At 52.2% G+C, this 22,815-nt stretch overlaps 1 protein-coding gene across 1 annotated transcript in view; it reads right to left on the bottom strand.

Annotated features, from left to right (window-relative positions):
• LOC139262805 (nesprin-2-like) overlaps positions 1-22,345 on the bottom strand; it is a 121,016-nt gene extending 98,671 nt beyond the window's left edge. Inside the window, exons 1-3 of the mRNA XM_070877958.1 lie at positions 22,217-22,345; positions 21,679-21,837; positions 14,105-14,271 (exon numbers count right to left, since the gene is read on the bottom strand). Coding sequence (XP_070734059.1) covers positions 14,105-14,271; positions 21,679-21,789 — 278 coding nt within the window. The 5' untranslated portion in view covers positions 21,790-21,837; positions 22,217-22,345. The remainder of the gene's footprint in view (positions 1-14,104; positions 14,272-21,678; positions 21,838-22,216) is intronic.
• Positions 22,346-22,815: the final 470 nt, after the last annotated feature.

Below are 22,815 nucleotides of genomic sequence, written 5' to 3'. Positions count from 1 at the left end.
GGACTGAGTGTCCCAGCACTGTGTGCATAACAGGACTGAGTGTCCCGGCACTGTGTGTATAACAGGACTGAGTGTCTCAACACTGACTGTGTGTATAACAGGACTAAGTGTCCCAGCACTGTGTGTATAACAGGACTGAGCGTCCCAGCACTGTGTGTATAACAGGACTGAGTGTCTCAAATCTGACTGTGTGTATAACAGGACTGAGTGTCCCAGCACTGTGTGTATAACAGGACTGAGTGTCCCTGCACTGTGTGTTTAACAGGACTGAGTGTCCCTGCGCTGACTGTGTGTATAACAGGACTGAGCATCCCAGCACTGTGTGTGTATAATAGGACTGAGCGTCCCAGCACTGTGTGTATAACAGGACTGAGTGTCCCAAAACTGACTGTGTGTATAACAGGACAGAGTGTCCCAACAATAACTGGGTGTATAACAGGACAGAGTGTCCCAGCACTGTGTGTAACAGGACTGAGTGTCCCGGCACTGACTGTGTGTATAACAGGACTGAGTGTCCCAGCACTGTGTGTATAACAGGACTGAGTGTCCCAGCACTGACTGTGTGTATAACAGGACTGAGTGTCCCAGCACTGACTGTGCGTATAACAGGACCGACAGTCCCAGCACTGACTGTGTGTATAACAGGACTGAGTGTCCCAGCACTGTGTGTATAACAGGACTGAGTGTCCCAGCACTGTGTGTATAACAGGACTGAGTGTCCCAGCACTGTGTGTATAACAGGACTGAGTGTCTCAAATCTGACTGTGTGTATAACAGGACTGAGTGTCCCAGCACTGTGTGTATAACAGGACTGAGTGTCCCTGCACTGTGTGTTTAACAGGACTGAGTGTCCCTGCGCTGACTGTGTGTATAACAGGACTGAATGTCCCAGCACTGACTGTGTGTATAACAGGACAGAGTGTCCCAAAACTGACTGTGTGTATAACAGGACAGAGTGTCCCAACAATAACTGGGTGTATAACAGGACAGAGTGTCCCAACAATAACTGGGTGTATAACAGGACTGAGTGTCCCAACACGGTGTGTATAACAGGACTGAGTGTCCCAGCACTGACTGTGTGTATAACAGGACTGAGTGTCCCAGCACTGTGTGTAACAGGACTGAGTGTCCCGGCACTGACTGTGTGTATAACAGGACTGAGTGTCCCAGCACTGTGTGTATAACAGGACTGAGTGTCCCAGCACTGACTGTGTGTATAACAGGACTGAGTATCCCAGCACTGACTGTGCGTATAACAGGACCGACAGTCCCAGCACTGACTGTGTGTATAACAGGACTGAGTGTCCCAGCACTGTGTGTATAACAGGACTGAGTGTCCCAGCACTGTGTATAACAGGACTGAGTGTCCCAGCACTGTGTGTATAACAGGACTGAGTGTCCCAGCACTGTGTATAACAGGACTGAGTGTCCCAGCACTGACTGTGCGTATAACAGGACTGAGTGTCCCAGCACTGTGTGTATAACAGGACTGAGTGTCCCGGCACTGTGTGCATAACAGGACTGAGTGTCCCGGCACTGTGTGTATAACAGGACTGAGTGTCCCGGCACTGTGTGTATAACAGGACTGAGTGTCCCGGCACTGTGTGTATAACAGGACTGAGTGTCCCGGCACTGTGTGTATAACAGGACTGAGTGTCCCAGCACTGTGTGCATAACAGGACTGAGTGTCCCGGCACTGTGTGTATAACAGGACTGAGTGTCTCAACACTGACTGTGTGTATAACAGGACTAAGTGTCCCAGCACTGTGTGTATAACAGGACTGAGCGTCCCAGCACTGTGTGTATAACAGGACTGAGTGTCTCAAATCTGACTGTGTGTATAACAGGACTGAGTGTCCCAGCACTGTGTGTATAACAGGACTGAGTGTCCCTGCACTGTGTGTTTAACAGGACTGAGTGTCCCTGCGCTGACTGTGTGTATAACAGGACTGAGCATCCCAGCACTGTGTGTGTATAATAGGACTGAGCGTCCCAGCACTGTGTGTATAACAGGACTGAGTGTCCCAAAACTGACTGTGTGTATAACAGGACAGAGTGTCCCAACAATAACTGGGTGTATAACAGGACAGAGTGTCCCAGCACTGTGTGTAACAGGACTGAGTGTCCCGGCACTGACTGTGTGTATAACAGGACTGAGTGTCCCAGCACTGTGTGTATAACAGGACTGAGTGTCCCAGCACTGACTGTGTGTATAACAGGACTGAGTGTCCCAGCACTGACTGTGCGTATAACAGGACCGACAGTCCCAGCACTGACTGTGTGTATAACAGGACTGAGTGTCCCAGCACTGTGTGTATAACAGGACTGAGTGTCCCAGCACTGTGTGTATAACAGGACTGAGTGTCCCAGCACTGTGTGTATAACAGGACTGAGTGTCCCGGCACTGACTGTGTGTATAACAGGACTGAGTGTCCCAGCACTGTGTATAACAGGACTGAGTGTCCCAGCACTGTGTGTATAACAGGACTGAGTGTCCCAGCACTGTGTATAACAGGACTGAGTGTCCCAGCACTGACTGTGCGTATAACAGGACTGAGTGTCCCAGCACTGTGTGTGTAAGAGGACTGAGTGTCCCAGCACTGTGTGTGTAACAGGACTGAGTGTCCCAGCACTGACTGTGTGTATAACAGGACTGAGTGTCCCAGCACTGACTGTGTGTATAACAGGACTGAGTGTCCCAGCACTGACTGTGTGTATAACAGGACTGGGTGTCCCAGCACTGTGTGTATAACAGGACTGAGTGTCGCAGCACTGACTGTGTGTATAACAGGACTGAGTGTCCCAGCACTGACTGTGTGTATAACAGGACTGAGTGTCCCAGCACTGTCTGTATAACAGGACTGAGTGTCCCAGCACTGTGCGTATAACAGGACTGAGTGTCCCAGCACTGTGTGTATAACAGGACTGAGTGTCCCAGCACTGACTGTGTGTATAACAGGACTGAGTGTCCCAGCACTGTGTGTAACAGGACTGAGTGTCCCGGCACTGACTGTGTGTATAACAGGACTGAGTGTCCCAGCACTGTGTGTATAACAGGACTGAGTGTCCCAGCACTGACTGTGTGTATAACAGGACTGAGTGTCCCAGCACTGACTGTGCGTATAACAGGACCGACAGTCCCAGCACTGACTGTGTGTATAACAGGACTGAGTGTCCCAGCACTGTGTGTATAACAGGACTGAGTGTCCCAGCACTGTGTGTATAACAGGACTGAGTGTCCCAGCACTGTGTGTATAACAGGACTGAGTGTCCCAGCACTGACTGTGTGTATAACAGGACTGAGTGTCCCAGCACTGACTGTGTGTATAACAGGACAGAGTGTCCCAACAATAACTGGGTGTATAACAGGACTGAGTGTCCCAACACGGTGTGTATAACAGGACTGAGTGTCCCAGCACTGTGTGTATAACAGGACTGAGTGTCCCAGCACTGTGTGTATAACAGGACTGAGTGTCACAGCACTGTTTGTATAACAGGACTGAATGTCCCAGCACTGACTGTGTGTATAACAGGACTGAATGTCCCAGCACTGACTGTGTGTATAACAGGACTGAATGTCCCAGCACTGACTGTGTGTATAACAGGACTGGGTGTCACAGCACTGTGTGTATAACAGGACTGAGTGTCCCAGCACTGACTGTGTGTATAACAGGACTGAATGTCCCAGCACTGACTGTGTGTATAACAGGACTGAGTGTCCCAGCACTGTGTGTATAACAGGACTGAGTGTCCCAGCACTGTGTGTATAACAGGACTGAGTGTCCCGGCACTGTGTGTATAACAGGACTGAGTGTCCCGGCACTGTGTGTATAACAGGACTGAGTGTCCCGGCACTGTGTGTATAACAGGACTGAGTGTCCCGGCACTGTGTGTATAACAGGACTGAGTGTCCCGGCACTGTGTGTATAACAGGACTGAGTGTCCCGGCACTGTGTGTATAACAGGACTGAGTGTCCCGGCACTGTGTGTATAACAGGACTGAGTGTCCCAGCACTGTGTGCATAACAGGACTGAGTGTCCCGGCACTGTGTGTATAACAGGACTGAGTGTCTCAACACTGACTGTGTGTATAACAGGACTAAGTGTCCCAGCACTGTGTGTATAACAGGACTGAGCGTCCCAGCACTGTGTGTATAACAGGACTGAGTGTCTCAAATCTGACTGTGTGTATAACAGGACTGAGTGTCCCAGCACTGTGTGTATAACAGGACTGAGCGTCCCAGCACTGTGTGTGTATAATAGGACTGAGCGTCCCAGCACTGTGTGTATAACAGGACTGAGTGTCCCAAAACTGACTGTGTGTATAACAGGACAGAGTGTCCCAACAATAACTGGGTGTATAACAGGACAGAGTGTCCCAACAATAACTGGGTGTATAACAGGACTGAGTGTCCCAACACGGTGTGTATAACAGGACTGAGTGTCCCAGCACTGACTGTGTGTATAACAGGACTGAGTGTCCCAGCACTGTGTGTAACAGGACTGAGTGTCCCGGCACTGACTGTGTGTATAACAGGACTGAGTGTCCCAGCACTGTGTGTATAACAGGACTGAGTGTCCCAGCACTGACTGTGTGTATAACAGGACTGAGTGTCCCAGCACTGACTGTGCGTATAACAGGACCGACAGTCCCAGCACTGACTGTGTGTATAACAGGACTGAGTGTCCCAGCACTGTGTGTATAACAGGACTGAGTGTCCCAGCACTGTGTATAACAGGACTGAGTGTCCCAGCACTGTGTGTATAACAGGACTGAGTGTCCCAGCACTGTGTATAACAGGACTGAGTGTCCCAGCACTGACTGTGCGTATAACAGGACTGAGTGTCCCAGCACTGTGTGTGTAAGAGGACTGAGTGTCCCAGCACTGACTGTGTGTATAACAGGACTGAGTGTCCCAGCACTGACTGTGTGTATAACAGGACTGAGTGTCCCAGCACTGACTGTGTGTATAACAGGACTGGGTGTCCCAGCACTGACTGTGTGTATAACAGGACTGGGTGTCCCAGCACTGTGTGTATAACAGGACTGAGTGTCGCAGCACTGACTGTGTGTATAACAGGACTGAGTGTCCCAGCACTGACTGTGTGTATAACAGGACTGAGTGTCCCAGCACTGTCTGTATAACAGGACTGAGTGTCCCAGCACTGTGCGTATAACAGGACTGAGTGTCCCAGCACTGTGTGTATAACAGGACTGAGTGTCCCAGCACTGACTGTGTGTATAACAGGACTGAGTGTCCCAGCACTGTGTGTAACAGGACTGAGTGTCCCGGCACTGACTGTGTGTATAACAGGACTGAGTGTCCCAGCACTGTGTGTATAACAGGATTGAGTGTCCCAGCACTGACTGTGTGTATAACAGGATTGAGTGTCCCAGCACTGACTGTGTGTATAACAGGACTGAGTGTCCCAGCACTGTGCGTATAACAGGACTGAGTGTCCCAGCACTGTGTGTATAACAGGACTGAGTGTCCCAGCACTGACTGTGTGTATAACAGGACTGAGTGTCCCAGCACTGTGTGTAACAGGACTGAGTGTCCCAGCACTGTGTGTATAACAGGACTGAGTGTCCCTGCACTGTGTGTATAACAGGACTGAGTGTCCCAGCACTGACTGTGTGTATAACAGGACTGAGTGTCCCAGCACTGACTGTGTGTATAACAGGACAGAGTGTCCCAACAATAACTGGGTGTATAACAGGACTGAGTGTCCCAACACGGTGTGTATAACAGGACTGAGTGTCCCAGCACTGACTGTGTGTATAACAGGACTGAGTGTCCCAGCACTGTGTGTAACAGGACTGAGTGTCCCGGCACTGACTGTGTGTATAACAGGACTGAGTGTCCCAGCACTGTGTGTATAACAGGACTGAGTGTCCCAGCACTGACTGTGTGTATAACAGGACTGAGTGTCCCAGCACTGACTGTGTGTATAACAGGACTGAGTGTCCCAGCACTGACTGTGTGTATAACAGGACTGGGTGTCCCAGCACTGTGTGTATAACAGGACTGAGTGTCGCAGCACTGACTGTGTGTATAACAGGACTGAGTGTCCCAGCACTGACTGTGTGTATAACAGGACTGAGTGTCCCAGCACTGTCTGTATAACAGGACTGAGTGTCCCAGCACTGTGCGTATAACAGGACTGAGTGTCCCAGCACTGTGTGTATAACAGGACTGAGTGTCCCAGCACTGACTGTGTGTATAACAGGACTGAGTGTCCCAGCACTGTGTGTAACAGGACTGAGTGTCCCGGCACTGACTGTGTGTATAACAGGACTGAGTGTCCCAGCACTGTGTGTATAACAGGACTGAGTGTCCCAGCACTGACTGTGCGAATAACAGGACCGACAGTCCCAGCACTGACTGTGTGTATAACAGGACTGAGTGTCCCAGCACTGTGTGTATAACAGGACTGAGTGACCAAGCACTGTGTGTATAACAGGACTGAGTGTCCCAGCACTGTGTGTATAACAGGACTGAGTGTCCCAGCACTGACTGTGTGTATAACAGGACTGAGTGTCCCAGCACTGACTGTGTGTATAACAGGACTGAGTGTCCCAGCACTGTGTGTATAACAGGACTGAGTGTCCCAGCACTGTGTGTATAACAGGACTGAGTGTCCCAGCACTGTGTGTATAACAGGACTGAGTGTCCCAGCACTGACTGTGCGTATAACAGGACTGAGTGTCCCAGCACTGTGTGTGTAAGAGGACTGAGTGTCCCAGCACTGACTGTGCGTATAACAGGACTGAGTGTCCCAGCACTGTGTGTATAACAGGACTGAATGTCCCAGCACTGACTGTGCGTATAACAGGACCGACAGTCCCAGCACTGACTGTGTGTATAACAGGACTGAGTGTCCCAGCACTGTGTGTATAACAGGACTGAGTGTCCCAGCACTGTGTGTATAACAGGACTGAGTGTCCCAGCACTGTGTGTATAACAGGACTGAGTGTCCCAGCACTGACTGTGTGTATAACAGGACTGAGTGTCCCAGCACTGACTGTGTGTATAACAGGACTGAGTGTCCCAGCACTGTGTGTATAACAGGACTGAGTGTCCCAGCACTGTGTGTATAACAGGACTGAGTGTCCCAGCACTGTGTGTATAACAGGACTGAGTGTCCCAGCACTGACTGTGCGTATAACAGGACTGAGTGTCCCAGCACTGTGTGTGTAAGAGGACTGAGTGTCCCAGCACTGACTGTGCGTATAACAGGACTGAGTGTCCCAGCACTGTGTGTGTAAGAGGACTGAGTGTCCCAGCACTGTGTGTGTAACAGGACTGAGTGTCCCAGCACTGACTGTGTGTATAACAGGACTGAGTGTCCCAGCACTGACTGTGTGTATAACAGGACTGAGTGTCCCAGCACTGTGTGTATAACAGGACTGAGTGTCCCAGCACTGTGCGTATAACAGGACTGAGTGTATCAGCACTGTGTGTATAACAGGACTGAGTGTCCCTGCACTGACTGTGTGTATAACAGTACTGAGTGTCCCAGCACTGTGTGTATAACAGGACTGTGTGTCCCAGCACTGTGTGTATAACAGGACTGAGTGTCCCAGCACTGACTGTGTGTATAACAGGACTGAGTGTCCCAGCACTGACTGTGCGTATAACAGGACCGACAGTCCCAGCACTGACTGTGTGTATAACAGGACTGAGTGTCCCAGCACTGTGTGTATAACAGGACTGAGTGTCCCAGCACTGTGTGTATAACAGGACTGAGTGTCCCAGCACTGTGTGTATAACAGGACTGAGTGTCCCAGCACTGACTGTGTGTATAACAGGACTGAGTGTCCCAGCACTGTGTGTATAACAGGACTGAGTGTCCCAGCACTGTGTGTATAACAGGACTGAGTGTCCCAGCACTGTGTGTATAACAGGACTGAGTGTCCCAGCACTGACTGTGCGTATAACAGGACTGAGTGTCCCAGCACTGTGTGTGTAAGAGGACTGAGTGTCCCAGCACTGACTGTGTGTATAACAGGACTGAGTGTCCCAGCACTGTGTGTATAACAGGACTGGGTGTCCCAGCACTGTGTGTATAACAGGACTGAGTGTCGCAGCACTGACTGTGTGTATAACAGGACTGAGTGTCCCAGCACTGACTGTGTGTATAACAGGACTGAGTGTCCCAGCACTGTGTGTATAACAGGACTGAGTGTCCCAGCACTGTGTGTATAACAGGACTGAGTGTCCCAGCACTGATTGTGTGTATAACAGGACTGAGTGTCCCAGCACTGTGTGTATAACAGGACTGAGTGTCCCAGCACTGTGTGTATAACAGGACTGAATGTCCCAGCACTGACTGTGTGTATAACAGGACTGAGTGTCCCAGCACTGACTGTGTGTATAACAGGACTGAGTGTCCCAGCACTGTGTGTATAACAGGGTTTGAATGTCCCAGCACTGACTGTGTGTATAACAGGACTGGGTGTCACAGCACTGTGTGTATAACAGGACTGAGTGTCCCAGCACTGACTGTGTGTATAACAGGACTGAGTGTCCCGGCACTGTGTGCATAACAGGACTGAGTGTCCCGGCACTGTGTGCATAACAGGACTGAGTGTCCCGGCACTGTGTGTATAACAGGACTGAGTGTCCCGGCACTGTGTGTATAACAGGACTGAGTGTCCCGGCACTGTGTGTATAACAGGACTGAGTGTCCCGGCACTGTGTGTATAACAGGACTGAGTGTCTCGGCACTGTGTGTATAACAGGACTGAGTGTCCCGGCACTGTGTGTATAACAGGACTGTGTGTCCCGGCACTGTGTGTATAACAGGACTGAGTGTCCCAGCACTGTGTGTATAACAGGACTGAGTGTCCCAGCACTGTGTGTATAACAGGACTGAGTGTCCCAGCACTGTGTGTATAACAGGACTGAGTGTCCCAGCACTGTGTGTATAACAGGACTGAGTGTCCCGGCACTGTGTGTATAACAGGACTGAGTGTCCCGGCACTGTGTGTATAACAGGACTGAGTGTCCCGGCACTGTGTGTATAACAGGACTGAGTGTCCCGGCACTGTGTGTATAACAGGACTGGGTGTCCCGGCACTGTGTCCAGGCTGTGTGATGCCCCACAGTGCTGGAGGCTGCAACAGATGCTGACAGTGTAGCAGTCACAGTGACATTCCAGTCTCCAATGAGGGGGTTTAGAGGCCAGGTGCTGAGGGCAACAGATGTCTCGTTAGAAAAGCAGTTGTGGTCTGGCTTCATGCTTATAAAGGATTAGAGCGCAGTCTGTCAGACACTCCCCCGATCATCAGTCAACATTCAGTGTGTGTTATTGGGCTCCACCCACTGAACAATCGTCAGTCCATTTTCTAACCACACAACAAGCGGGAAATCGCGTCACTTCGGAGTGAGGCCATATGGCACAAGGACACACTGGGGGTGCACCATGATTAGCTTTAAATCCCGTTCTCAGCTATTAGTGATAGAGTCTGGGGAACTCAGGGATTTGCCCAGTCTGTAATATGGGTGTGTAAGGCCCATGCTTTCATACGCCTCGGTGAAGGTGTTGACGATGGCCTGGAGCTCAGTCTCTGACTGTGCGCTGAATGGCATTGGGTGGGCCAGGTCATCCACAAACCTGTAGCAAGCACTCTACTCGGAACTCCTGCACGGCAAGCGAGCATGGATAGAGGATTAACTAACAAACAGAAAACAGAGAGTCGGGATAAATGGGTCATTTTCCGATCGGCAAACAGTAACTAGTGGGGTGCCGCAGGGATCAATGCTGGGGCCTCAACTATTTACAATCTATATTAATGACTTGGAAGAAGAGACCGAGTGTATTGTAGCCAAGTTTGCTGATGATACAAAGATGGGTGGGAAAGCAAGTTGTGAGGAGGACACAAAAAATCTGCAAAGGGATATAGACAGGCTAAATGAGTGGGCAAAAATTTGGCAGATGGAGTATAATGTGGGAAAATGTGAGGTTATCCACTTTGGCAGAAAAAAATAGAAAAGCAAATTATAATTTAAATGGAGAAAAATTGCAAAGTGCTGCAGTACAGAGGGACCTGGGGGTCCTTGTGCATGAAACACAAAAAGTTAGTATGCAGGTACAGCAAGTGATCAGGAAGGCAAATGGAATGTTGGCCTTTATTGCAAGGGGGATAGAGTATAAAAGCAGAGAAGTCCTGATACAACTGTACAGGGTATTGGTGAGGCCACACCTGGAGCACTGCGTACAGTTTTGGTCTCCGTATTTAAGGAAGGATATACTTGCATTAGAGGCTGCTCAGAGAAGGTTCACTAGGTTGGTTCCGGAGATGAGGGGTTGACTTATGAGGATCGGTTGAGTAAGTTGGGCTTCTACTCACTGAAGTTCAGAAGAATGAGAGGTGATCTTATCGAAACCTATAAAATAATGAGGGGGCTCGACAAGGTAGATGCAGAGAGGATATCTAGAGTCATAGGGGAAACTAAAACTAGGGGACATAGTTTCAGAATAAGAGGCCGCCCATTTAAAACTGAGATGAGGAATTCTTCTCTCAGAGGGTTGTAAATCTGTGGAATTCTCTGCCCCAGAGAGCTGTGGAGGTTGGGTCATTCAATATATTTAAGGCGGAGATAGACAGATTTTTGAGCGATAAGGCAGTAAAGGGTTATGGGGAGCGGGCAGGGAAGTGGAGCTGAGTCCATGATCAGATCAGCCACGATCGTATTGACTGGCGGAGCAGGCTCGAGGGGCCAGGTGGCCTACTCCTGCTATTTTTTATGTTCCTATGGTCTCGGGAAATATTTACCATCTGAATTCCCAGACGGGGTGTCGCCACAGAGGCATAAAGAGACACCTTGGCACGTCACGGAAAAACATCCTGAAGCACTCCACAAATAATGACAGAATCTTTACAGCAGAGGTAGGCCGTTTGGCCCAGGAATCGAGTGGTCGCCGCGTTGCAGTCCACGGGCCGCCCCGACCCGAATTCAGCTCGGGGACTTTTTGGCCTGTCCCCATTTCCGCGCTGCTGTTGCCTGACCGCCGCAAGCGTGTCATCAAAGCGCGTCCCGCCGCTACCCCGCACCTCCATTGCAACCCGCCCCAAATTTACTTTAAAAAAAAACCACCAGCCGCCACGCAGTGCCCCCGACAGCTTTCTCTGGCGGTGCACTGTCTCCTGTCTGTGTGCGGCCCGACAGCGCGGCAGCCCTTCAAGGGGAGGGGCCCACTGCCGCGGCAGCCATGTTTTTATTTTTGCCGGCCGACTTCTCGATCGGCCGGACAATTATGCCCCCCCCCCCCCCCCCCGCCCCCGGGTTCGGCCGGGTCGCCGACAGGGTGCCAGGCCTGGTGTGCCTGGTGACCCAGCGGGCCGATGTTTCACAGTGCCGAACGCTCTCCCCTGTAAGTGACGGGGAGAGCGTGGTGGTGCACAGACGTCGTGATGTCATCCCCGGGAACGACAGTATTTGGAAGAAGAGCAGAGGGGAGTTCTCCCCGGTGTCCTGGGGCCAATATTTATCCCTCAATCAACATCACAAAAACAGATTATCTGGCCATTATCACATTGCTGTGTGTGGGAGCTTGCTGTGCGCAAATTGGCTGCCGCGTTTCCCACATTACAACAGTGACTACATTTAAAAAGTACTTCATTGGCTGTAAAGCACCTTGAGACATGCGGTGGTCGTGAAAGGCGCTATAGAAGTGCAAGTCTTTCTTTCTTTCTACTGCTCCACCACAACCCGCAAAACGCTGCTCAGCACCGAGCTTACGGCCCGCATCTCGCCGTAGGCAACGAGGCCCACACATCGGAGCCTGGTCTCCAGTCGCCTTGGACCCCCCTTGCCTCTGGACCAAGACCGAGCTCGGTCAAGCCCGTGTGTAGCCGGTGAGCAATGGCCACCCCACGTTAAGAGAACTCACGCACAGGCATCTTCCACCCTTCAATATGAAGTTCGGGACCTAGAACGTCTGGACCCTCATGGACAACTCAAAACCTGTGGGGAATCTGCTTTCAGAAGGTTTCATTCAAAATATAAATCCAAGTCTTTCTTTCCTTTCTTTATCGAGTTTCCCTTTTAAACGCATCAATGCCATTCGCCTCAACTTCTCGATGTTCTCCATTCTCTGGGTAAAAAAGTTGCTCCTTAATTCCTTACTGCATTTATTAATGACAGTCTTATATTGATGGCCCCTAGTTCTGGACTCTCCCGCAAGTGGAAACATCTTCACCACAGCCGCGGTTCGAAGGGTGAATGGTGAGACTGGTGTGCGAACATGTAGGGCCTTCGGGGTGGGCTAATGTAGTGGAGGCAAAAACTCTGGAATTGCTCAAGAAGCAGTTGCATGCTACGAGGGTCCTGCAAATCCCCGGGGAGGACAGACGCACCAACGTCAGTGTTCTCGCTCGGGCCAACATCCCCAGCATCGAAGCACTGCCCGCACTCGACCGGCTCCGCTGGGCAGGGCCACATCGTCCGCATGGCCCGACACGAGACTCCCAAAGCTACTCGGAGCTCCTTCACGGCAAGCGAGCCAAAGGTGGGCAGAGGAAACGTTACAAGGGACCACCCTCAAAGCCTCCCTGATAAAGTGCGACATCCCCACCGACACCTGGGAGTCCCTGGCCAAAGACCGCCCTCAGTGGAGGAAGTGCATCCGGGAGGGCGCTGAGCACCTCGAGTCTCATCGCCGAGAGCGTGCAGAAATCAAGCGCAGGCAGCGGAAGGAGCGTGCGGCAAACCTGTCCCACCCTCCCCTTCCCTCAACCACTGTCTGTCCCACCTGTGACAGGGACTGTAGCGCTCATATTGGACTGTTCAGTCACCTAAGAACTCACTTAGAATGGAAGCAAGTCTTCCTCGATTTCGAGGGGCTGCCTATGATGATGATGATGATGGAGGACATTGGGTCCCATTATGTCCACAGAGCAGCTGCTGGCCCTCACAGTCTGATGGTCCAATACAGACTGAGCTTCCATCACTACCTCCTGATCAGTTCCAAGCAATATCTTGTTTTGTCAGCTCTTGAGATTCCAAACACAGTCCCCCTCCCCCACCCTGTTAACCCCATGCTCGGCCCTACCCTGCCCCATTAACCCACGCTCGCCCCTCCCCCTCCCTGTTAACCCCACGCTCGCCCCTCCCCCTCCCCGTTAACCCCACGCTCGCCCGTCCCCCTCCCTGTTAACCCCACGCTCGCCCCTCCCCCTCCCCGTTAACCCCACGCTCGCCCCTCCCCCTCCCCATTAACCCACGCTCGCCCCTCCCCCTCCCTGTTAACCCCACGCTCGCCCCTCCCCCTCCCCGTTAACCCCACGCTCGCCCGTCCCCCTCCCCCATCCTGTTAACCACACACTCGCCCCCCCCCCCACTCCCCCTCCGTTAGCCTCACTCCCGCCCCTCCCCCTCCTCCGCCCCTCACGCTCGCCCCAGCCCCCACCCCATTAACCTCACTCCCGCCCCTCCCGCCCTCCTCACGCTCACCCCTCCCCCACCCCCCCGCCCCTCACGCTCACCCCTCCCCCACCACCGCCCCCCTCCCAAGCTCACCCCTCCCCCGCTCCCCCCCACGCTTCCCCCTCCCCCACCCCTCACGCTCCCCCCTCCCCCACCCCCGCCCCTCATGATCGCTCCTCCCCCTCCGTTAACCCCACACTCGCCCCTCACCCCTCCCCCACCCCGCCCCTCACCCCTCCCCCACCACCGCCCCTCACGCTCCCCCCCTCCCCCACCCCCGTCCCTCATGCTCCCCCCTCCCCCACCCCCCGTCCCTCATGATCGCTCCTCCCCCTCCGTTAACCCCACACTCGCCCCTCACCCCTCCCCCACCCCGCCCCTCACCCCTCCCCCACCACCGCCCCTCACGCTCCCCCCCTCCCCCACCCCCGTCCCTCATGCTCCCCCCTCCCCCACCCCCCGTCCCTCATGATCGCTCCTCCCCCTCCGTTAACCCCACACTCGCCCCTCGTCCCTCCCCCACCCTGCCCCTCATGCTCTCCCCTCCCCCAGCCCAGTTAACCCCACACTCGCCCCTCCCCCACCCCAACCCCCATCCTCACGATTGTCCCTCCCCCCCCCCCCACCCCCGCCCTTCCGTTAACCCCACACGCGCCCCTCCTCCTCACCTGGCCTCAATGACTTCGAAGAGGTGTTGCCAGTGACTGTTGATGAGGTGCAGCTTGTTGTCGATCTCGGCTGCCTTCGAGGTGCTGCTGGCTTTGATCAGTTCCTCTCCCAGCTGCTGCAGCTGCACCTTGTTCGTGTTGCAGAGTTCGATTTCCCTCAGACAATCCTACCAACAAAAGCACAAAGAACCATCTGAAACCCAGGCCCCTTTCACAGGACAGACACACGGAGTGAGGGGGAGCATTCGGCCCCGTGCCAACTCTGCCATCCGGTAATGGTCCCGACAGTCTCCCCGACATCACGGCTTGTTATCAGCTCCATGGGCTGCTCGCTCTCTGAGTGAGGGAGGATTTCCCCCATATCAGTCCTGACCCTGCACTTCGCACCAGTCTCCCCTGTCCTACTCTCACAATTCAGCTTCAACACATTTACCAGATTTAACTTATCCCTTTCCTTACATCACACGAGAACATTAGAAATTGGAGGAGGCCATTCAGCCCCTCGAGCCTGCCATCCCATTCAATGACATTGATACACTCATAATAAATGGTCAGACTGAGTACTGTGTGCAATGATCAAGTGTGACCTTAGCTCCTTTATTAAGGTTCCAGAGTGCAGGTACCTCGTGGGTGGCCTGCTTATATACCGTACACCCAAGGGATGCTGGGATCCCTTGGGACTCCAACAGGTGGGCCCTCTGGTGGACAGGTGTGATGCAGGTTACAAGGGGTTAAATACATAACATCACTCCCCCGTGAAGTCAACAATACACTTATTTACAAGGTGAGACGATCTGGGGCTTTGCGCTCCCTTGTCGATAGTCTCGGTACAAATGCTGGTGTGGGTGGATTGGTCAGTTCTTCACTGCGCTGTTGGACAGCCGGCCTTGCCGGGCTGCTGGGGCTGATGAGTTCGGTTTCGTGGTCAACTGTGATGTCAGTTGTTACTTGTGTGTGTGTTGGAAGGTCAAAGTTGGTGGTGTACGTAGCTGTTGGTGAACCGCAATTTGATTAGATGCAGAAAGAATGTTCCCAATGTTGGGGAAGTCCAGAACCAGGGGTCACAGTCTGAGGATAAGGGGTAAGCCATTTAGGACCGAGATGAGGAGAAACTTCTTCACCCAGAGAGTGGTGAACCTGTGGAATTCTCTACCACAGAAAGTAGTTGAGGCCAATTCACTAAATATATTCAAAAGGGAGTTAGATGAAGTCCTTACTACTCGGGGGATCAAGGGTTATGGCGAGAAAGCAGGAAGGGGGTACTGAAGTTTCATGTTCAGCCATGAACTCATTGAATGGCGGTGCAGGCTAGAAGGGCTGAATGGCCTACTCCTGCACCTATTTTCTATGTTTCTATGTTTCTATGTTTCTATGTCCAAGTGTTTTCTGTGCGTTTGTCCATTGGTCATTTTAACCTGAAACACCCTACTCCCCTCTTTGGTTGTGACCGTGCCAGTCAGCCATTTGGGACCATGTCCATAATTGAGCACAAACACAGGATCATTGCTCTCAGTATCGCGTGACAAGTTTGTGCGGACATGGTACACACTTTGTTGATGCCGCTTGTCCTCCACGTGATCATGTAGATCAGGGTGGACAAGAGAGAGCCTTGCTTAAAGCGCCCTTTTCATGAGCAGCTCAGCTGGGGGAATCCCGGTGAGTGAGTGAGTGGGGTCTGGTGCGGTAGCTGAGCAGTACTCGGGACAACCGGGTCTGCAGGGAGCCTTCCGACACACATTTCAAGCTTTGCTTGATGGTCTGAACTGCCCGTTCTGCCTGGCCATTGGATGCAGGCTTGAACAGGGCAGATGTGACATGTTTGATCCCGTTGCGGGTCATGAATTCTTTGAATTCAGCACTGGTGAAGCACGGCCCATTGTCGCTGACTAGGACATCAGGTAGGCCGTGCGTGGCAAACATGGCTCCTAGACTTTCAGTGGTGGCCGTGGATGTGCTTACAGACATTATCGCACATTAAATCCAATTTGAGTAAGCATCCATGACAACCAAAAACATTTTGCCTAGGAATGGACCCGCATAGTCTGCATGGATCCTCGACCACGGTTTGGATGGCCAGGACCCCAAACTTAGCGGTGCCTCTCTGGGTGCATTGCTCAGCTGAGAGCAAGTGTTGCACTGGCGCACGCATGACTCTAAATCTGAGTCAATGCCGGGCCACCACACATGGGATCTGGCGATGGCTTTCATCATCACAATGCCTGGGTGGGTGTTGTGCAGTTCACAAATGAACGTATCTCTGCCTTTCTTGGGCAAGACCACGCGATTGCCCCACAACAGACAGTCCGCCTGCAGGGACAGCTCATCTTTGCGCCTGTGGAATGGCTTAATCGCTTCCTGCATCTCCACTGGGACACTGGACCAGCTCCCATGGAGGACACAGTTTTTTAAACCAGGGGCAGTAAAGGATCCTGGCTGGTCCAGGTCCTGATCTGGCGGGCCGTAACGGGGGACTTCTCGTTCTCCATGACCATGAGCAAGTCCGCTGGCTGTGCCATTTCCACCCCGGGGGTGGGCAATGGCAGCCGACTGAGAGCATCTGCGCACTTCTCTGTGCCCAGTCTGTGGCGGATTACATAGTTGTATGCCAACAGCGTGAACGCCCATCTTTGGTTGCGGGCAGAGGCATTGGTATTAATCCCTTTGCTCTCCGAGAATAGCGATATGAACGGCTTGTGGTCAGTTTCAAGCTCGAACTTGAGGCCAAACAAGTACTGGTGCATTTTTTTACCCCGTAAACACACACCAGAGCCTCTTTTTCAATCCTGCTGTAGGCCCTTTCGGCCTTGGACAAACTCCTGGATGCATACGCAACTGGTTGCAAAATTCCCGATTCATTAGCCTGTTGTAACACACACCCGACCCCGTATGACGACGCATCGCAAGCTCACACCAATCGTTTACAAGGGTTATACAGGACAAACAGTTTGTTAGAACACAATAAATTTCTGGCTTTCTTAAAGGCAGCCTCTTGTGAATTCCCCCATACCCAGTCGTCTCCCTTGCGCAGTAACACATGTCGGGGTTCTAGCAGGGTGCTTAACCCAGGTAGGAAATTACCGAAGTAGTTGATGAGTCCGAGGAATGACCGCAGCTCCGTCACGTTCTGTGGTCGTGGCGTGTACTTGATGGCCTCCCTCTTGGCGTCGCTGGGTTTGATGCCGTCTGCTGCGATCCTCCTTTCTAAGAACTCGACGTCCTGTGTCAGGAAAACATACTTCGAGCATTTCAACCTGAGCCCCACGCGATCCAACCGACTAAGAACCTCCTCCAGACTCTTCAAGTGCTCCATGGTTTCCCGATCTGTAACCAATATGTCGCCCTGGTAGACCACTGTGCAAGGAACCGACTTTAGCAGGCTCTCCATGTTCCGCTGGAAGATTGCCGCGACCGACCGAATCCCGAACGGGCACCGGTTGTAGATAAACAAACCTTTGTGCGTGTTGATCCAGGTGAGGCCTTTCGAAGACTCCTCCAGCTCCTGCGTCACGTAGGCCAAGGTCAGGTCCAGCTTGGTGAACGTCTTCCCTCCAGCCAGGGTCGCAAATAGGTCATCTGCCTTGGGTAGTGGGTACTGGTCCTGCAGCGAGAAATGGTTAATCGTTACTTCATAGTCCCGCAAATTCTAACCGTATCGTCCTCCTTGAGTACCGGGACAATCGGACTGGCCCAGTCGTTGAACTCCACCGGGGTGATGATGCCTTCACGTTGCAGCCTGTCCAGCTCAATTTCCACTTTCTCACAGATCATGTACGGTACCGCCCGTGCCTTGTGGTGGATGGGTCGCCTACCGGGATCCAAATGGATCTGCACTTTCACCCCCGAGAAGCTTCCAATGCCTGGCTCGAACAACGAAGGGAACTTGCTTAGAACCTGGGTACATGCGGTGTCGTCGATGGACGAAAGCGCTCGGAAGTCATCTCAGTACCAGCGGATTTTCCCCAGCCAGCTTCTGCACAATCCACAACGGGAGTTCGTGTACTGCTCCATCATAGGAGACTTTGACTTCTGCACTGCCAATTACAGGGATTAGTTCCTTGGTGTAAGTCCTTAGTTTGATGTGAATGGGGCTGATCTTGGGCCTGTGTGCCTTTTTTCCCCACAGCCTGTCGAAGGCCATTTTACTCATTATGGACTGACTTGCCCCCGTGTCCAGCTCCATAAACACTGGAATACCATTCAGTTCAACTTTCAACATTATTGGTGGGCATTTCGTCGTGAACCTGTGTACCCCGTACACTTCTGCCTCCTCAGTACGAGTTTCCAATTCCGTCTGATCCACTGTGGATCGATCTTCCTCTGCAATGCGGTAGTTTGCAGGGTTTGCAGCTCGCCTGCACATTCGTTGGAGGTGTCCCATTGTTCTGCAGCCATTGATTGCACACATCCCTAACTGCCCCTTGAGGTGGTGGTGGTGAGCCGCCTTCTTGAATCGCTGCAGTCCGTGTGGTGAAGGTGCTCCCACAGTGCTGTTGTCGTAGAAGTTTGTTACAACGGAGCCATTTCAGGGGGCAGTGAAGAGTCAACCACATTGTGGGTCTGGAGTCACATATCGGCCAGACCGGGTAAGGACGGCAGATTTCCCTCCCTGAAGGACATTAGTGAACCGGATGGGTTTTTAACCACAATCCGGTAGCGGCATTGATGGGGCCGATGATCACCCCCGCAGCACCAACGGGGTGTTAACTGCCTCGCATTAACAGATGATGACGGACTCTGGGTCAATTGAGGTCAGGCCACAGCAGCCGGCGTGTACATTCTGTCCTGTACATTTCTGCTCAAAAACTGACGTTATTTTATGCACAGTACTGCCCGAAACTTCTTTGTTCTGCGAGATCTGTTTGGTGTTGTCACTGGTGGACATAAATGTCTGGGCTGTCGTTATGGCTTTACTCAGATTCGGAGTTTCTATAGTCAACAGTTTGCGAAGGATTGTCTCATGTCCAATGCCCAGTACAAAAAAATCTCTGAGCATTTGTTCTAGGAATCCCTCAAACTCACAATGTCCTGCGAGGCACCTTAGTTCGGCGACATAGCTCGCCACTTCCTGGCCCTCCGATCGTTGACACGTGTAGAACCGATATCTCGCCATCAAAACGCTTTGCTTAGGATTTAGGTGTTCCCGGACCAGCGTACACAGTTCTTCGTAGGATTTCTCTGTTGGTTTTGCCGGGGCCAGGAGATTCTTCATGAGGCCATAGGTTGTTGCCCCACAGACAGTTAGGAGGATCGCCCTTCGTTTGGTCGCGTTCTCGTCCTCTTGCAGCTCATTGGCCACGAAGTATTGGTCGAGTCTCTCCACGAAGGCTTCCCAATCGTCCCCTTCTGAGAACTTCTCCAGGATACCGACTGTTCTTTGCATTTTCGTGCGGTTCGTTACCTCGTCGCTAATTGATACGCTCATAATAAATGGTCAGACTGAGTACAGTGTACAGTGAGCAAGTGTGACCTTAGCTCCTTTAATAAGACTCCAGAGTGCAGGTACCTCGTGGGTGGCCTGCTTATATACTGTGCTCCCAAGGGATGCTAGGATCCCTGGGGACTCCAACAGGTGGGGACTCCAACAGGTGGGCCCTCTGGTGGTCAGGTGTGATGCAGGTTACAAGCAGTTAAATATATAACAGACATCATGGCTGATCTCACCTCAACTCCATTTTCCTGCCTTTGTCCGTATCCTTTGATACCCAACGAAAAGTCTATCTATCCCAACACCCCCCCCCCCGCATTCACCGTGTTTTGAGCCAGACAGTTCCCGATTTCCACGACCCTTGTGTGAAGAAGTGCTTTCTTGATTTCTCTCCTCAAAAGCCTAGCTCTAATTTTAAAGTTGTGCCTCCTTTACTGGCCTCCCCCACCACCCCCAACCCCAGAGGAGATAGCTTCTCTCTATCTACCTTATCGAATCCTTTTAACACAGGAGGCAAAGGCCCACCACATCACAAGCCTCGTAATTTAACCCTCTGATCTCCGGTACCATTACAGCAGGGGTACGGTAACGTAGTGCTTATGTTACCGATCCAGTAATCCAGAGGCCTGCACTAATGATCCGGAGACACAAGTTCAAATCCCACCACGGCAGCTGGGGAATTTAAATTCAGTTAATTAAATAAATCTGGAATAAAAAGCCAGTGTCAGTAATGGTGACCATGAAACTACCGGATTGTGGTTAAAAACCCATCCGGTTCACTAATGTCCTTCAGGGAGGGAAATCTGCCGTCCTTACCCGGTCTGGCCGATATGTGACTCCAGACCCACAATGTGGTTGACTCTTCACTGCTCTCTGAAATGGCTCCGTTGTAACAAACTGCTACAACAACAGCACTGTGGGAGCACCTTCACCACACGGACTGCAGCGGTTCAAGAAGGCGACTCACCACCACCTTCTCAAGGGGCAATTAGGGATGGGCAATAAATGCCGGCCTTGCCAGCGAATCCCACATCCCATGAATGAATACATTAAAAAAAACAGTGACTACACTTCATGAGTACTTCCTTGGCTGTAAAGCGCTTTGGGACATCCTGAGGTTGTGAAAGGCGCTATAGAAATGCAAGTTCTTTCTCTCTATGTTTATCTCTTGTCTATCTGAGTCTGCTCTGTTGATCTCTACCACCTAGAAGGACAAGCAGTGGTGATAACCGCCCTCCTACACGACTCAGAGACGTGGAACATATACAGTAGACACCTCAAAACACTGGAGAAATACCACCAGTTCTGCCTCCGCAAGATCCTACAAATCCCCTGGGAGGACAGACGCACCAACATCAGTGTTCTCGATCAGGCCAACATCCCCAACATCAAAGCACTGACCTCACTCGACCAGCTCCGTTGGGCGGGCCACACTGTTGGCATGCCCGACACAAGACTCCCAAAGCAAGCGCTCTACTCGGAGCGCTGACATGGTAAGTGAGCCCCAGGTGGGCAGAGGAAACGTTTCAAGGACACCCTCAAAACCTCCCTGATAAAATGCAACATCCCCACTGACACCTGGGAATCCCTGGCCAAAGACCGTCCTAAGTGGAGGAAGAGCATCCGGGAGGGCGCCGAGCACCTCGAGTCTCGTCGCCGAGATCATGCAGAAACCAAGCGCAGGCAGCGGAAGGAGCGTGCGGCAAACCTGTCCCACCCTCCCTTTCCCTCAACCACTGTCTGTCCCACCTGTGACAGAGACTGTAATTCCTATATTGGACTGTTCAGTCACCTGAGAGCTCACTTTTAGTGTGGAAGCAAGTCTTTCTCGACTCCGAGGGACTGCCTATGATGATGATAGAAGGACAAGGGCAGCAGGTGCATGGGAACACCACCACCTCCAGTCACACACCATCCCGACTTGGAAATATATCGGCCGTTCCTTCATCGTCGCTGGGTCACAATCCTGGAACTCCCTCCCTAACAGCACTGTGGGAGCACCTTCACCACACGGACTGCAGCGGTTCAAGGCGGCGGCTCACCACCTTCCCTGGGGCAAGTAGGGATGGGCAATAAATGCCTTGCCACATCCTGAGAATGAATGAAGAAAAGCTAACTCAGCACAGGCCAAAGATAAAGAATTCCTCACCTTCTGCAGTCTCTGGATCATCTCCTCGATGCCACTCTCAGTGTTCTGAGAGACTCGACCTTCCATCTGCTTGAGCCAATCTCCCAGCCGCTTGCTTTTGGTATTGAACATGATCCACTGCTCGAGCCGGTCACTTATCTCCAGTGTTCGCAAGGACACCTAGGGGGATAAGCAGATAGAGCCAGTTAGTGGTATTACTGCAAGCTGACAGAGGCACTTAGCATCAGGCAGGAGTGACGTCAAGAGATGGTCTAAGACCAGGCTTCTCGATTAAACCCTTTCGCTCCACAACACAGTTCATGCCCGCTGCCGGAGAAGGTCCAGGATTACCGCTCGATGCGCAGGGTACCCACCGCACCATCTAGATTCCTTTTCTTTCTCCATCTTACCAGAGTACCGGTTAAATATCCGTTCCCTTGCATCCCCTCCCGCTTTCTCAGTGAGTGAGCGGCGGTTTCTCGGAGGTACTGGACAGGTCGCTGTCCCCGGAGCTGTGCCGTGTGCCGTCCCTACGCGCCGCATGGGCACAGTAACTTACCGTCAGGCCCAGGTGATCCCACTGGCTTTCCAGGTGCGCGATCCGTTCCTGCAATCCGGCTGCTGCTTCGGTAACCAGGTGCTTGCCGAGATCGGCTTTCGTGCTGCTCAGCTCAGCGAGGCTGCTGGACCAGCATTGGAGCGGTCCTTCCAACTCCTGCCGTTAAACACAGAGGCACGGTTACCAAATCTACCCGGCAGCTGTGTGTGCGCGCGCGCGTGTAGTCTGTGCACGTATAGTGTGGGCACGTGTGAATAATGCAGTGTGTGTGGTGTGTGTGTGTGTGTACGTGTGTGTGTAGTGTGTGTGTAGTGTGTGTGTGTTGTAGTCTGTGCACGTATAGTGTGGGCACGTGTGAATAATGCAGTGTGTGTAGTGTGTGTGTGTTGTAGTCTGTGCACGTATAGTGTGGGCACGTGTGAATAATGCATACAGTGTGTAAGTGTGAGTGCGAGTGTGCGAGTGTGCGAGTGTGCGAGTGTGAGAGTGTGAGAGTGTGAGAGTGTGAGAGTGTGAGAGTGTGAGAGTGTGAGAGTGAGAGAGTGAGAGAGTGAGAGAGAGAGAGTGTGAGAGTGTGAGAGTGTGAGAGAGAGAGAGTG

This window comes from Pristiophorus japonicus, chromosome 4 (genome assembly GCF_044704955.1).
Source record: "Pristiophorus japonicus isolate sPriJap1 chromosome 4, sPriJap1.hap1, whole genome shotgun sequence".
NCBI classification, from domain to species: Eukaryota; Metazoa; Chordata; class Chondrichthyes; family Pristiophoridae; genus Pristiophorus; species Pristiophorus japonicus.
This window is presented reverse-complemented; position numbering and strand designations above follow the sequence as displayed.